General features: G+C 50.0%; 1 protein-coding gene across 1 annotated transcript in view; it reads right to left on the bottom strand.

Moving 5' to 3' along the window:
• Positions 1-16,964, bottom strand: part of CASQ2 (calsequestrin 2) — a 65,816-nt gene that overhangs the window by 1,446 nt on the left and 47,406 nt on the right. The window contains 3 exon segments of the mRNA XM_021089995.1: positions 1,634-1,708; positions 3,910-4,010; positions 14,456-14,510. Of these exon segments, the coding sequence (XP_020945654.1) occupies positions 1,634-1,708; positions 3,910-4,010; positions 14,456-14,510 (231 nt within the window).

Below are 16,964 nucleotides of genomic sequence, written 5' to 3'. Positions count from 1 at the left end.
CCAGGCGTCGGGGCTGAGTGGGGCCAGGTCACGGACACTTAGCAGGAATGTGTACACACTGTCGAATGGGAGCCCCTCGTTGCAGAATGGTGTGCGTAGTATCCCGATCATGCAGTATAAAAGGAAATGTATATTCCATTGCATGTGTTTGTGTGTATTCCATTGTTTGTATATATGGCTAGTTAGCAATGTCCTTCTATCCAGTTGGTAGGTATTCAGTCACCTGGGGCAGTCTACATTTATTTATTTTATAAACCACTTTTTAAATTAATAATAGTAATAATTAATTTAAATTTTTGCTTAAGTTAAAACATTTAAAAACAGAACAGGGAGTTCCCGTCGTGGCTCAGGGGTTAACGAATCCAAGTAGGAACCATGAGGTTGCGGGTTTGATCCCTGGCCTTGCTCAGTGGGTTAAGGATCCAGCGTTGCTGTGAGCTGTGGTGTAGGTGCAGACGTGGCTCGGATCTGGCATTGCTGTGGCTGTGGTGCAGGCCAGCAGCTGTGGCTCCGGTTGGACCCCTAGCCTGGGAACCTCCATGTGCCGCAGGTGCGGCCCTAGAAAAGGCAAAAAGACCAAAAAAATAAAATAAAAATAAAAACAGAAGTTCCCTCTGTGGCACAGTGGGTTAAGAATCCAACTGCAGGAGTTCCCGTCATGGCTCAGTGGAAGCAAATCTGACTAGCATCCATGAGGATGCAGGTTCGATTCCCAGCCTTGCTCAGAGGGTTAAAGGATCCAGAGTTGCTGTGAGCTGTGGTGTAGGTCACAGATGTGGCTCAGATCTGGCATTGCTATGGCTGTGGTGTAGGCCAGTAGCTACAGCTCCATTTCGACCCCTAGCCTGGGAACCTCTATATGCTGTGAGTGTATCCCTAAAAAGAAAACAAAACAAAAAAAAAAGGATCCGTCTGTAGCAGCTCCAGCTTGGGTCGCTGAGGAGGTACAGCTTTGATCCCCCACCCAGTGCAGTGGGTTAAAGGATCTGGCGTTTCCGTGGCTGCAACATAGCTCACAGCTGCAGCTTGAGTTCAATCCCTGGCCAGAGAACTTCCATGTGCTGCCGGTATGGCCATAAAGACAAAACAAAACAAAACAAAAAAATAGAATAGTAGGATATAAGGTGAAAAGCAAAAATATTTCTGGCTGCCCTGACCTCACCCCTCATCCCATTCCCTGAAGGAACCATTAGTGGTAGTTTCATGGCTATTCTACCAGAAGTTTCTTATATATATGAACACACACACAATGGTGATTGCATCCTTGGGCTTCTGGGCCACGGTGGCCCCATCACCCGAAGTGACAACTCCTGGTGTGGGTTCCCTTGTGTAGAGACCTTGCTTTGGGAGAAAATACGGGAGCGTTTACTTGTGTGGAAAGCTCCAAACAGTCAGTGAACCGGGACGGGCTGACCCAGAAGCAAGGAAACGTGCCTATGGAAGAGAACCACGGAACCACAGGCTCAGAGACGAGGCTGGGGCCCACTGGCAAGTCTCCTGACCTTGGAAAGGGCAAGATCCTCTCACCGCAACAGGGGCTGGACTCCTATGCCTGATCTCGCCGTCTGGGCTGCATGGCAGAAAACAGGGCAGGCAGAGGGTACCCGAGCACGCTTTCCTGAGGTATACTCACATCTGTCACGTTCACCACCCCAATCTGTGGCTTGAAAAGGTCAATCTTGAAAGTCTTTTCCCAGTAGGCAACAAGCTGTAGCAACAAAAAGTAAAATTAGACAGCAGGCAGAAGGCAGTCCCTAGTAAAGCCACGTCTTGTGGCTGGACCCACCTGCCGTCCCATCACAGTAATTAGGTCACCATGGGTTAAAGGGCTCCAAACAGCTGTGGGCACTGAGAAAATTGAAGACTCGGTCCCAGAACTCAGCACTTTAAATAAACATGCAAAAAAGATGTCATAACGTACATCATAATAGTATGGAAGATAAAAGCGTCTACAGCTGGAAGGAAGAATATTACCGAGATGGTGCAAAGCTGATTCCCAAACTACTTGTGGCTCTTTTTATAGTTTATGGGTGGTGAAAGAGCCATCGCCCTCCACCTCTCTTCCAATATCTTAAAAAAATCCCTTACCTTGAGCCACTCTGCCTGGGAGATGTCTCAGAAGGCAGGGATGTGCCCTACGTGGGCACCCAAGTAAGAAGAGGGCTGCTTCTAACAGCCGGGCTTGGGTTCCGTGTGGACTCATCTCTGACTGGGGAAGCACTAAAGGGCTAAGGGCCATGGGGCCAAGGAAATGGAGCTGTTCGGTGGTGGACAGTCTCCCAGAGGAACATGTGGCCCGCTGGGGACGGGGGATAGTCAGGAACCTGGACATCAGCATAGTCTGAAGATTTCTCTTTTGCAAAAACTAAGGCAAACAGAAGAGTCAGGAGAAATGCGGTCCATCTGCAGCTTGCATAACACAGCAGTCCAGGTACATGAGAAATAGAACCAGGCAGCAGCTAAACAAACAAAGCTATAACATATAGGGGCTTATAAGGCCATGACTTTGTTATGTTATGGTACCTAGAATTATGACATTGGCCTCAGGTGACGTGGAGTCTCTGCCTTCGAGTCACTCATCCTCTATCTAGGGTTGGGTTCCAGGACCCTTGAGATCACTTAAACCTCTCTCTCTCTCTCTCTTTTTTTTTTTTTAATTTGATCAGTTGTGACCTATGCAACAAATGATAATTCCTGGGAGAAGACAGAGTTCTCGTTTACTTCCTAATGATAACTAAACTTGTACTGATGGTCAGCAGTTGGCGCAACCTAAAGTCTGTTGACTAGTAGCCCGAGCTGGGGTTTCACACAGACCGGGGTTGGAAGCTCACATCTACCACTTACAGCTGTAACCTCTCCAGCTGTCATTTCACCTGTAAGACAGGGATTACCATCGTCTGAACTTCACAGCTGTTGGGAGGATTAGATGAGATAATGCGTGTAAAGAATTGACCACAGTTCCAGGCGTCTAGTAGAGGATGCTAGCTAAGTTCACTGTTGTTACCACTGGGTTTGTGGATTAAGCAAATTCTGTTTATTCTCTTTAAAACTAAGCATAATTAAGGCTTCTTGGCCGTTGATCACTGATGCAGCAAGAGTTTGGGCTCTAAGATCCTTTCACATTCAACATGTGCTAGAAATTATGCTGGGACCTGGGAGAACACAATGCACGAGACAGGCAGGATTGGAGTTCCCGTCGTGATGTAGGGAAAACAAATCCGACTAGTATCCATGAGAACGTGAGTTCCATCCCTGGCCTTGCTCAGTGGGTTAAGGATCCGGCATTGCCGTGAGCTGTGGTGTGGGTCGCAGATGCGGCTCGGATCTGGTGTTGCTGTGGCTGTGGTGTAGGCCGGCAGCTGGAGCTCCAATTTAGCCCCTCGCCTGGGAACTTCCCTATGCTGCAGGTGTGGCCTTAAAAGCAAGCAAGCAAACCAACACACAAACAAAAAGACAAAAACCAGGCAGGATCTCTGCCCTCCCAGAGGTTGTTAACTCTGTGGGAAATGGTCCCCTCTGAATATTTATCACTTAGTAACTCCAGCTGCCTCAGAGCCATGGTCCCCGCACAGAAAATGAAAGAGGTTATAGCAAGGGGTGGCATGAGGGGCAGCGAGGGCACTGCTGGCAGAAGAACGCACTCAGCTCCCTTGAGTGGGCCCCACAGAAGGCCTTCTGGTCTCCAGGGAGGGAGAACAGGACGTCTGACCATGTCCATGTCAGCGCCAGGCCCCAAGTTCAATGCGGCCCCGGGGGCTAAGGTCTCTCACCCTGGTTGGGGGCAGCCACTGGGTTTCTGCAAGTGCCCTTCCGGCTTCACATCGTCCTTCGTGCATCCCGGTCTCACCCTCAACACGAACGTGAGACTGTGAGGGTGGCCGAGCCCGGGCCCCAGGCCGAGCCACTCACCAGAGGGAAGTCATCGGGGTCGATCCACACGATGCTCAGGTCCGGGTTGTCTGTGTTGTCCCTGGCGACCTGCTTCAGGATCTCCAGGAACTCGTAGCCATCTGAAGCGGGATCCAAGAAGGCTGAGTAAGCCCTGAGCACACACGGCTTTGAGCGTGGACAGCAGAGTGTGGTCTTTCCACACGTGTTCTTGGGCCATTTGGCGCCTACCCTCAATGGTAAGAGTGTTCTATTAAATGAGTCAGAGGAGAACTTCAGCCACAAAGCAGCTTATTCAAAGGAAGCCATAGCTATTTTGAATAAAGAAATTGACCATGCACAGGGAAGTGTCTGGCTGGAACGCAAAGCGAAGTTCCATCTGCTCATCTGCAGATGAAAACTGACCAGCCTTGAGTTAGAAAGGGCAACCCCAGAACAGAGAAACTCCTGTCTGGTTCTCAGCGATCTGTGCAGTCTCCTCAATCTGATAATTGGCTATCCCTCAGAATCCCCCACAACATTCCCTTTAAGGACCAAGAACATTTAAGGGGGACCCTTAGTTGTCTACAACCGGGAGTTCTTAAAACCTTCAAACTAAGTGAGCTTCTGATCGACATTTGGGTTCATAGCTTTGAGACAGTAAATGGTGTTCCCTCCCTCCCTCACCAGTTCCCTATGTGCTCTGCCCGTGCCCTGTGCCCTCAGCAGCGTTCCCTGGCCCCAGGGGAGGGATGATTCATAAGAAAAGCAGAGACAAGCGTCATAAGGCTCGTAAGACATGCTCACAGCTTCACAAGCACAGAAAGCCTCAGCCTTGAAGAACTGGGAAGATACACTTGGTCAAAAACAAGTATTTTAGAAGACTGTTTAGTAAGAGAAAAGCATAATCTTAACCCTCAGCAACCCTGCCCCACTCCCAACAAGAAACCAAAAATTTAGATTCTGGCAAGTCCCTGGGGATAAGCTCTGTGCCTGCGTGTATGTGTTTGTGTGCACACATATGTACACATGTGTGCATGGAAGCAAGCCCATTGTCCACACGCGTAAACTCCATGGGTTCAGGGAATCCCAGAGTCTAGGGGACTCATGCTTTATTTCAGAGTAAAACTCAGGAAACATGGAAAGACCTCGGATTCTTTGGACGAACCCTCTGGTGCAGGAGCCTTAGGGCGCAGAAGACTGCAAGGAGTCCCCATGGATTTCTCTGCATGGAGGATGAAGGGGACCTTCTTGGAATAAAGCTAGAGGCCAGAGAGAATGACAGGCTTTTCTGCAGATGCCAGTGCGGATAGGTGACGGCGATGATAACTCTGACCAGATGTATTCCTCGCCCAGTGGTCCTGGGAACCAGCAAGACACTGGAGCCCAGGGGATGGTGGGTGGGGGAGGGGAGACCACTCATTGTCAGACCCAGTGTCCACCATCCAGTGGGTAAAATTCAGCTTTGGTTCTAGACGCTAAAGTTGTATCTCTTGCTTAGATGAATCTGTGGCCTGAAATGTATGCCTTTTATACGAGCAACAGCTTAGGAATTCCGTATGGCAACTGCTCTTTTTCTGGAAACATTACCTTCTTTTGCTGGGCATCCCAGACAATTTGAGCCCCTCTCTGTGGCCTCTGTTGAATATGCCTCTCCCCTCGCCAGGCACACTAGCCTCTGGGGCCTCTTGCTAAAGGTTCATCTCTGTAGTTCCTCCTCTCGTGCATACAGGTGCAGGCAAAATCTGCACCTTTCTTCGGAGCTCTGCTTTGAGTTGGTGTAGTCTCTTTAAGAATGGTGAACTTATACTAAAGATTCACACTGGGTCCCTTCAGATCTTGTTAGCTAGAAGGCAGAGCCATCTCTAGGAGAGAAGGGGGGGGTCTTTATGGATTGCAGCCCCATCGTACAGAGATCTGGGTGGCCTGGGTGATTTTTCCATCTATACTCTGACTTAGATGACACGTGAGTTTGTCTGACAGACCCTGGAGATGGATGGGGTCGTGTGCTTTAGAGTTCATTATCACTGTGGGGGGCAGGGCAGACGTGGAGTTGGGGGTGTTACTCCTGCAGCCTGTAGGTGTGGCTGAGAGGGTCAAGTCCCTCCAGAGTGCCACTGGCTGCTGCTACCTGGACATCATGTGACTCTTCCTTCTTTGGGTGTGTCGCTGTGTCACAGGCCAGGGGCTCTGGTGCCACCTGGGTTCTCTGTGGATTTATGTATCATACCACACAGACTGCAGGGGGCATTTCTCCTAAACATCTTCAGTGACTACGTCTAGCAGAAGAAACAGATGGTAATAAACACGGGTGACAACGTGGCTGGTATTCTGGAAGACGAGACGCACATTTGACAAGTCGGAAATTCATAAAGAGGATGAAATGCAACCACAGAGACCCAACTTCAAGCAGAAAGTAAACTCGAAGCACAAAAGACTAACTCACATAAAGGGAAGGCAGAAACTGTCAAGGCCCAGGGTTGTCAGGGAATCAGATCTGAACGGAAGCTGAACATACCGGATGGCGCTATAGGTTTCTGATGGAAAAGCCCTTGTATTGGGATTTAGGAGAAGGAATGTAGGAGTTCCTGTCGTGGCTCAGGGGAACGAATCTGACTAGCATCCATGAGGATGCAGGTTCGATCCCTGGCCTCACTCCGTGGGTTACAGGATCCAGTGTTGCCATGAGCTGTGATGAAGGTCGCAGACATGGCTCAGATCCCGCACTGCTGTGGCCGTGGCGGAGCACAGCTCCAATTCAACCCCTAGTCTGGGGACTGCCATATGCTGCGGTGCAGCCCTAAGACAAAGAATATGGAATATTTTTGTGACGACGGTGTTGCTATGAAGGAGCAAGGAAAACTCAAAAAACATACACAGAATAAATTCATAAGCGAGTCGACCTTAAAGCCAGAGAAGTTTCATCCAGGTACAAGGATGTCTTTTTGACTTGCAGGATGACGGATTCTATAATGCATGTAATCCTTCTGCATCCTTAGACATGTTCAAGAACAAAACAGGCCCGTTTTTTCAGGGAGGCCGGTCGGCATGATGCTTTACCACATGGACACTTGGGGCAAATGATCCAAGCCTCGTTCTGCCATTTAGAGTGTGACTTAGGGCAAGTTATTGAATGTCTTGGTTTCTCACCTGTAAAACGGGGACGATGCTAATCATAATAGCACTATTTTGCAGAACGGTTGTGAGTTAAATGAATTAGTGCCTCTATGGCATTTAGAAGATACCTGGCATATAGTAAGGTCTAGCCATTCTTCTTCTGAAATGATCTGACATTCTTCTGCCTGAACAGAAGGAACCTGGCCATGTAGCCATCCATTCAAGGCATGTGTATTAAGAGCAGTGATGTGGATTATATACAGTCTTGGCCCCAAGGAGCAGGGGAGACAGGCTCACAGTATGAGATGGTGTGTCATGGAGTGATTCCTTTGGGCCCCTGTGGTTGATTTGGTGACTGAAGCCTGCAGGGGCGGCTGTGCCAGCAGGTATGACTATGAAAACCTCCCCTCAGTACACGGGTTAAAGCAAGGTTTAATACTTTGTTTTAAAGTCGTTCAGCTAATTTGGATATTCCTGACTCAAGGCCCACAAGCCCCATACATGCCCCCTGCTAGTATCCCCCAGCCTTGAATGTACACCTGTTGGAATGGATTCTCATTTCTCATTCATCGGGGAAAGCGGAGTTAAGGCAGCTACACCGGCCTCCCGGGGATTCAGTCATTACAATTTTAAGTTACAAGTTCAGTTTCCTCTTAAGGACAGCTTCTGTTTCTTTGTAAAACAGGTGGCCTGGAAGAGAGACATGTCCACGGTGGACCCTCTCCTTTTGGCCAGGAAGACAGGCATAGGAAGCCGTATTTCACACTTGGAATTCATGTTAAGCACAAGGCTAGTCCACAACTGCAGTTACATGAAGGAATGAGTGACTTTGAAATTAATGCATGTTTCCTTCACAAGTGGTGTACTGAGCTTAGAGGCCTTTTTAAGATTGCGGCCATGTATCTCTCAGAAAGGATAGCCTATCATCTAAAAGAGAAAGGTAGATAAAGGAACACAAGGACATATTATTTTGAAATGTGTAGGCTAGCAGTTATTCACCACTGAAACTAGAGGACTATTCTCTCTGGGTTATTAGGGTGGAGAAGCAGCCATTCTCAACGCCAGGAGGGACTCCCAAGCATCTCCCCCACACAGCTGGGCAGGTGTATGACCCCACCCAGAACATTTGTCTGTCTTTGCTCTTTTTCGGAGCTGAGACCCTCCGACCTCCCTAAAGACCCACTACAGAGTCAATAACCCAAACAGCCAAGAGTCCTTTTCTTGCAGCCCGCTGAAATCTGCTTTTTTTTCTCAAGAAGTTCATCTCCCAGCTTCTTCCTTTATGTCCACGGGACATGGTTCTTTACATGCAGGAACTCTGCAATCGTGTCGCCCAAACTTTATTTTAGGAGTATTTCTTGAATCTTCACTGGCTGCCAGCCACAGAGTCCTTTTGCATTTCCTCTTCATATCCAGTCCTGGTGGAGGCGAGAAAGAGTCATTATCTCCACTTTAAAGAGGACGGAATCGAGACACAAGGGAGTGCCTGTGACTGGCCCAGGATCACATGCCAGCCAGGGGCAGAGCCAGGATTCAAACTCCGGTCTTTGGTCTGCATGAGAGGGCCATTTCCACAACCCATTTTCCCACTGAGGTCTCCACACGCCTAACAAGCTGCTGCATCTTCTTGCTCAAGTTTGTGCTTGATATCTGAGCACCCGGTGGTGTAAAACTTCGATGCAAGAGAAGTAGGGTTAGGGGCACTGGGAGACAGGCAGGAGAATGGGGGCTGGGGGGCCGGCTGCTGCCTCCCCCCCCACCCCACCCCCGTAGTCACAGGTCCTTCCCACCTTCTAACCTGCAGCTGAGCCGCACCCCCACAGCCAGTGACTTCCCTAAGTGTGGCCAGGAGTCTCCTTGAGATGGACCCAAATAAAGAAGAGGGCCCTGGCGCCATGAGAGCTGTGACTCCTTCACTGCCACACGGCCTTGGACCCTGAGATCCCACGACCCCCCCGCCCAGGGCTCAGGCTGGGCCAGGTTTCCCACGGTGAGCGAGAGGCCTCTGGGAATCACATCCTCGTGGGAGGGGAAGCTGGTGCTTCTGTTTTCCTCCTTCCCAGGCAGGGGTGGGGGTGGGGGGCTGCTGGGAGTGAGGCTGCACCAGCCCTGGGGGACCAGCTTCAGCCCAGTCGCAACCATGTCGGGAGCCAGGGCCTGTCTGGCAGAGGCACATGGGTGCCTGATCCAGCAGTGGCCCCAGAGTTACAGGCCCACAGCCGGCTGTTCCGCCTCCACCCGCTGTGTCCTCCCGACCCCTCCTCAGGGCTGGCAGTGCTTGTTCCTTAGAGGCGCTGGAGGACCCTCTCTGCTTCCACACCACGTGCAGTTATGGGACCCAGGCTCTTGCTCCAGAGACAGGCCTGGGCTGGGGGAGCCCAGCTGTTCGGTCCGGTCCTGCTGCTATTGCTTCTGTGGCAGGTGACACAGGTAAACAGGCATCACCCAGCTTGGAGGCTGTGTTTGGAGTTGGAAGAGCCTGCACAGGTCACTTAACCTCTCTGGGCTTCTATCTCCCTCACCTGAAAGTAGAGAAAACAGCTCCGCCTCCATTACCTTGGGGGCCTTGCTGGTAATATTGATATTATTGTTATCACGTGACGCACTTGCAGAAAGAGAATGCAAAGATTTTCTTTGTCTTCTTTCTTTCCCACGCCATCAACATTTTATTCATTTGAAGTGTTTTTCGCCACATCCACCCTTCATTAATGGGAGGGATTTATTTTGTCATTGGGCAGGAGGATGCTGAGTGCCCAAAAGCCAGGGCCGGCTTCTGGGACACAAAGGGGTGGAAGGCCGTCACCTGAGAGGTCCCCTCTCAGAAAGACCCACTCAGTACCCTTGGACGTCTCAGAAATTGGCAGCATGCCATTTGAACCCAGGCCCCCTGGGAGTCTCGAGAGGACAGACATGGTTGAGCCCTTCCCTGGCATGGCGAGTCACCCGGGCATCTGTTTGAGTGAGAAATCCGCTGAGAAAAGGGGACATTGTGTGGGCACCTGAGTCCCAAGATGGCACCTGAGACATCAGGTCCCCCAGCCCCTCCAGACCGCAGCCCTCCTTCTCTGTTCTTCCCAGCTCTCAGGGCCCAGAACTGCTGGAAAAGTCAAATGGTACGCTTCTGTGATGGAGAGGAGTGTAGGTGATAGTTGCAGAGCCCGAGCTTAGGACTGGACTGCCTGGGTTCGAGTCCCACCACTGATTAACCACCTGACCTGGGATATTATTTGACTATAGCTTCGTCTCCTCATCTGCACATCGGGGAAGACAGGATGATAAAGACAGCACTTATTACATACAACCACAGGGCTGCTGGGAAGATAAAATATCAAGATTAAATTGATGTTTAAGTGCTTGGGTTTAGCACTTAACAAGAACCCAAGGTTACATTGGATGCGTCAAATTGAAATTTGGAAGCTCCGTTAGATAGCATTCCTGTTGGAGATAACTGGGCCCCAACACATTTTGCAAGAACTCAAGGCAGTGGAAACTCGGTAGGAACAAGGACTTGGAGAGGTTCACTGGGGCCCCTCATTGGCTGTGTTCCACACGCGGGGCAGACAGCAGAGCGTCCGTGCGTTTCCAGCTTGTTCGTGCTAATATCACCAGTGCCTTGGAGGATATCCATCCAGCATGCGCTCATGTAGAAACACCGCCTGGTGACCCGTTCATCGAGTGTTATAAAGAAGACGTCAGCCTGATGCAGACACGTCTGGGGGCGGCGGGGGAGATGCGTTCATTTTCACACCTGTCACATGGCAACGCCAGTGCGGTTCTGAGAGCAAGAGCTGATCGCAGGCTGCGGAAGAGGAAGCCGGGCACCGGGCAAGACCAGAGAGCCAGAAATGTCCTTCCCAGCCAGGCCTGCCTGCAGGGGCAGAGGGGATGAGAGCTCACCGCAGAAGAGACGATGCGATTATGCTCAGAGGCAGAGAGCTGACACTGCCCGCCATCCCTGAACACGAGCTCTCGGCTGGGAATGTCGGATCCGCTGGGAGAGTCCTTGGGACACCCGGGTCACCTGGATAGACCTTTGTTATTGCTTCTGCTCTATAATCATAGGTTCCCAGTCTGGGCACAGCAAAGGAAGTTTGACTTTTCTTCCTTGATTGGGCGCCCAAGCTTGCAGGTGGCTTCTCTTTGCTCCCTGGCTTTCCTTGTCTCCAGCTCTCTCTGCTCCCTCCGCCCCATTCATTGCAGCAGCCTTGCGCATGCACTCTCAGAGCCTGCAGCTGGCTGGGGCACCCCGGGGAGGGGGACGGGGGTGGTCTTAGTGGACAGTGCACAGAGGAGCCAGTGAGAAATCCAAGCCCTTGTGTCCACGGTGGCTCTAACCATGTGATCTCAAGCAGGCCGTTGAACTTCGGGTCTTTCAAATGTCAGAGGTGCGCTGAGTGGTAACGGACAGCAGAAAGGAAGACAGGCAGGCTAAATGATCCCTCTGGCGTCCTCAGGGGTAATAGCTCTGAGCATCAGGCAGACAGGTCTGCAGCCGGGCCTTGTGGTTCAGGGTGTGGCTGGGGAGCCAGACAGCCCTCAACTTAACACCAGCTGCACTGCTTCCCAGCAAGTCAGCTTCTCTGGGCTTCAGCTTCACCCGGGGTAAAATGGGAATAAAACTAGCACCTCCCACATGGGGTTGTCAGGTACCACGAGCATACCCTAAGTGACCATCGGCATCACTAGAATCATAAGGAATTCAGAGGTCAAGAAAGCTTGAATCTTGGCTTGGATCGGCAAGTGATTTGGGCAAGTCATTGAACCCTTAAGACTCACGTTTTCCGTCTGAAGCCGGGATGATAAGTATCACGCATATATCACAGGGGAGCTTTGGGGACCACATAGGACCATCGCCAGAAAGCTCACAGCACAGTTCCTCTAGACTGTTAGCTCTTTAAAGAGAGCTGTATTCTTTTCCTGGATGTATGACCTGATTTCTTTGGTGAGGGGGTAGGGGTTTGGTTGGGGCACTGGGCCACATGCAGCTTGTTAGCAAGAGCAAAGAATGACGGCCTAGGTAGGAATGAAATTCCTAGTCCTGCGGCCAGGCCCCAGTGCCCCGGGTTACACATCAGTCACCTGCAGGTAATGACAGACGAGCTGCAGAGTCAGGGACTTTCACCGAAAAGCCTTTCCCTTGCCCAGCCCCAAGCGGGCCGGCGCCCCACTTCTCAGAGGAAAGATGCTATGAGTTTCCCCCACACCCCCACCCCCAGTGCATTTCTTCCAGCTTCCTAGTAACAAGCCCCAGCTTGGGCTCATGTGGGGCAAGACAAAGCTTCGGGCCCAGGGATGTTTGTGTAGGGAGGAGGTGGAAGTAGTTTCAGGAGCTTGATTCATTACAGCAGCAGCAATCTCAGTCAAACAGGTTCCTGCAACTTCTCGGAGGCCTCTTTGTTCCATTGTTCCGGAGAGCCAGACAGGCCTCCCCACAGTCCTGGGAGGGGGCAGGTGGGGTGGGGAAGGAAGCCCCTTGGAGTCTGGCCAGCAGGCTGCTGCTGATGGCAATTTCATCTCTGTTCACACACTAGGGACCCAATTCTGTTTGATTATAGCTTATAAACCTTTGGCAGCTGGCTTCCTTTGCTATTTTCTTCTCCAGCGGCAGAGGGGTGGCCAGAATCTGTGGGAAAAAGCTGGAAACATACTGATATTTTTTTTGGACACAGGCTAGATTTTCTTGAAGAGTTTTTCCAAATCTGCAAGTCAATGATGGGAAAACTGCGACGTCAGTGGACAGTCCAAAAATTTAATAGAAAAGGGGGGAAGGAAGCTTTCAGATAATCTGAAGCATACATTGGCTTTTGATGCAATGGACTATTATTTGGCCTTAAGAATGAATGAATTACTGATATGTGTCCACATACAGGTGACTATTGAAAAAATGCTGAGTGAAAGATGTCAGGCACAAACGGCCACATGCTACTTGATTCCGTTTGTATGAAATCCAGAAGAGTCAACTCCATAGAGACAGAAAGTCCATTAGGTGGTTGCGGGGGACGGGGGAGTAGGAGTGGCTGCTAAGGAGTGTGGGATTTCCTTTTGAGGTGATGAAAATGCTCTGGAATTAGGCAGTGGTGATGTTTGCACAACTTTGTGACTATACTAAAACCGCTGAATTGCACACTTAAAAAGGAATCTTACAGTATGTAGGTTATTTCTCCATTTTTAAAATTGCACGATAGAAACATTTGGGTTTTGGTTTGTAAGAAACTACAGAGGCGGAGAGCGTGTTGCCAAACCCAAAACAAACAAACAAACATAAAATGCTTCACGGTCTGACCAGAGAGTAGAGTTGAGCTGAGTCTTGGTTAGTCATCTGCCTATCGAATCCTCTGTCGTCAGGCAATTATTTATTGGGCACCTGCTATGTATCAAGGCGTTTGCAAGAACCAGGTAGGTACTGATGAAGGCGACAGTCTACCTCCCCTTCATGGCCCCCCACTAGCTCATCGTGCCCTCTTGGGCCGTTTGTTTAACTTCTCTGACCCTCTGTGTCCTCATCGGTCCCTATGAATGTATAATGCTGAGGTCCCAGGCAAATACCATACAATTGTATCTTACCTGGAGCAGTGGTTTCTAAACTTGCCCCAGAGCCCTGTGAACTGACAGGTGTCTGAAGGTCCTGTGTCAGCCACCTGCAGGGGGCTTTGTCCTTGTGTTCCCTGCACTCTCTGGTTGGGAACCCCTGCCCAGTCACCTCATAGCCCGAAGCCTGGCTGCTTAGCCGTCCTAAAGGAAGTTCCCTGCCTTCTCTGGTTGCATTCTAGGCTGTCCCAGGTCTTCCAAAATATACTTTGGAATCTCCACTTATACTTTCTTTGGGGCCCTTTATTCACAGAGCACTGCTGAAGGGACCCCGTATTTTACCATCTGCAAAATTAATTTTTCCTGCATGTCACCCTCCACTGGTGTTAAAAGGAGGGAAGCCAGGAAAACCTTGTCCAAGTTTCACAATAAAACAAAGTCACACATCCATTTATAGGGTCATTTTTCATTTTGGAAATAAGCTGCTTGTTTTGCCCAGTTCTCATTATTTGGGGGAATATTTTTTAAGCCATTTCCTAAGCCCAGACAATATTTTGCAGACCAAAGTGTACCTTATTGTTATTTTAAGGTAGCTTTGGGGTTCATATACACTAGATCACAAAATCGGTAAATGAATTTTAAATGGGAACAGAAGCTTACACACACACACACACACACACACACACACACACACACACACACACACACGAGTAAACCCAGGATACTTTATCATCCTCCTCAGTACTTGGCGGGTCTTTCTAGTTGGGCAGCCAAATCAAATGAGGTGCACATTCTCATAGCTTTGTGCACAAAGTGGAGGCGCACCTAACATCCATCCACCAGGGGGCGCTCGATACCCTGAGGTTGCAGAAGACCGGAAGTGAGAGGAGAAAGGGTGAGGGCTGATAAAGGTGAGAGGCCAGTTCTGGCTTAAGGTTCCTACCTGGGTCACTCCTCTCTGCAAAGGCCACAATGTGGATCCCGTTCAAATTATCTTCCTGGGGGAGAAGAGAATCAGAGGTTACTCTCCTCGGTGGAGAGATAGCAAGGAGTGAGTGAGGGACGGACTCAGAGGCTGGAATGGAAATGCGAGGCGGCGGAGGGCGGTGGACGCAGGGGCACAGGAGAGCCGAGCAGGGCACACGTTCGGGAAGGGAAGACTGATGGGCCGCCGGAGCAATATGTGGACTTTGAGCAATGGGTTTGCAAGACAGGAAAACACCCGTACACACAGACATTAGCACTAAAGGGGCCTCACTCCGGTGATCTGGCGGGTCCAGGAGAGCAGCAGTAAAAGGCAAAATGAGGAAGAATGTGAGTCTGGTTCATCAGGAGCTCTGAGCGCAACAAGAGATCTGAACACAGCTCCGTGAGTGCGCATGTCAGACAGTGCTTCAAGAATTCACTGCCAGAAATATAATCAGCGCTATACCATCTTATGAAAACTTCCGAATGCTGCTGACAGATCCTGAAACTGTCCCCCCAAACAGGCAGCCGACCGGACCCTATGAGGCACGTTAGGAGGTGGGTCTGTTTTGTTTACAAAAGAATCAGAGAAGCATAATGCTTCTCTGTTAAGACAACTCTTAGGGAAGAAGCAGAACCTGCGTGGTCAGTAGGGGGCGCCTTGCCGACTCTGATCTCCAGGCTGTTTCCTTGGGCGTCCTTCCTGCTCTGGAACCAAAGCTTGCCCACGCGGGACAGGTCATGAGAATGGGCAGCTAGGGGAAGAGTCTGGAATTTGGAGTTAGGGGAGGTTGAGGGTGCGACGGTAAAAGTGAGTCATGCGCACTCACGGTGGGTGTGGAGGTTGGGATGAGAAAAGGAATCTAGACAGAGTGTTTTGAATCCATGAGCAAGCAAGCGGCATTGGAGGTTTCTATGTCCTGCACAGAAGGGACCAAATAGGTGCCTTATGTCTCCTTTGCATTGATTATTTCTGCGTAAGGAGAAGTGAGAGCTTGGAGGGACTCCTCTTAGGAGAAAGGTGATCCTCAGGAGGCCTGGAGAGGGAGATGTGTGAGAAGGAGCCACCTGGGATAAATCTCAGTGGATGTGATTATCACTGACACCGGCAGAGGGCTTCACTGGGTGCCCTGAATGTCATAGCAGAATCACCCTATGGGATAAAAACTCCAGGCCTTCTCAACCCTCCCACGATCTCCGTTTCCATTGCAATTGATTTTAATGCTGGTGCAATCCTATCTAAATGCTAATTTTTCCCCCTTTGAGTTCGGAATGGACAAAAACCACCAAATATTCTAACCGAGATTAAATGGAAAATATTATTAAAAACAAGAAAGTGGGCACTGCCCTTGGTCAGATTCTCTGAGGAATTGAATTTTACAGACATGCATGTGTGTGTGTGTGTGTGTGTGTGTGTGCGCGCGCGCGCACGCGTGCGAGTGCAGGTTTATTACACAAATCTGACAGCAACCAGAAGGGGAGTCTGAGGTTTCACTGTTTAACATTTGCTATTATCGCCAGACAGGCTATCCTGATCAGTTCTCATTAGGCTGCCCAGTGTCTCTGTCTCCTGCCATCAGTTGAAAGTGAGCAGTATTAACTCTGGGAAGCAGGCTTCATTTCTGTGTGTCCTTCTAGAAGGCATTTGGAAATTGGTTTTAGAATTAAGAATCCATATGCGTTTGCTCAGAGGCTGTTTCTAATGTGGCTGTCACTCTCCCAGCCTGAGATGGTCCCTGGATGGAAAGCTGTACGTAACCCAGAGAAAGAGCCTCTCTCTCTGTGGGTCAGCACACGAACCTGTATTGCACACCTGCAAAGAGGCAGGTGCTGCTCAGTGCCAGGTACTTTCAGTAAGAAACTCACAGAGCAAGAATCCATGGGCATGCTGGAAAATCAGGGTTACTCAGTGAGAATCCAGCATATGGGGGTGGGGGTGAGGGGGAGAAAGAAGCGAGCTGACCACCCACGGGCCTGAGAACACCCCTGGGCATTCTCTGCCCAGATCAGCCACTTTATCATTAGAGTACATTGCCTTGGGAATAACCTTTTTAATTGCACAATCTCTCCTTAACTAGATCACAAGCTCTCTGAGGGAAGGGATTATGGCTTAAAATAATGATGATGATTAAAATGGTGACAATTATATCTGCTGTTTGCCACCCTATATATCAGGACTTTGTAAATACATCATTTCTAAAATCTCAAATCAAAGTCGTATTTGTATTTAATGCTTAAAGAATTGAGTTCCTTGGAGTTCCCATTGTGGCTCAGAGGCTAATGAACCCAACTAGTATCCATGAGCACACAGGTTCAAACCCTGGCCTTGCTCAGTGAGTTAAGGATCTGGCGTTGCTGTGAGCTGTGGTATAGGTCTCAGATGCCGCTTGGATCTGGCGTGGCTGTGGCTGTGGTGTAGGACAGGAGCTGCAGATCTGAATTGAGCCCTAGCCTGGGAACCTCCATATGCTACGGCTGTGGCCCTA

This window comes from Sus scrofa, chromosome 4, assembly GCF_000003025.6.
Source record: "Sus scrofa isolate TJ Tabasco breed Duroc chromosome 4, Sscrofa11.1, whole genome shotgun sequence".
In the NCBI taxonomy this organism is placed as follows: domain Eukaryota; kingdom Metazoa; phylum Chordata; class Mammalia; order Artiodactyla; family Suidae; genus Sus; species Sus scrofa.
The sequence above is the reverse complement of the archived record's forward strand: the minus strand, read 5'-3'. Positions and strand labels throughout refer to the sequence as shown.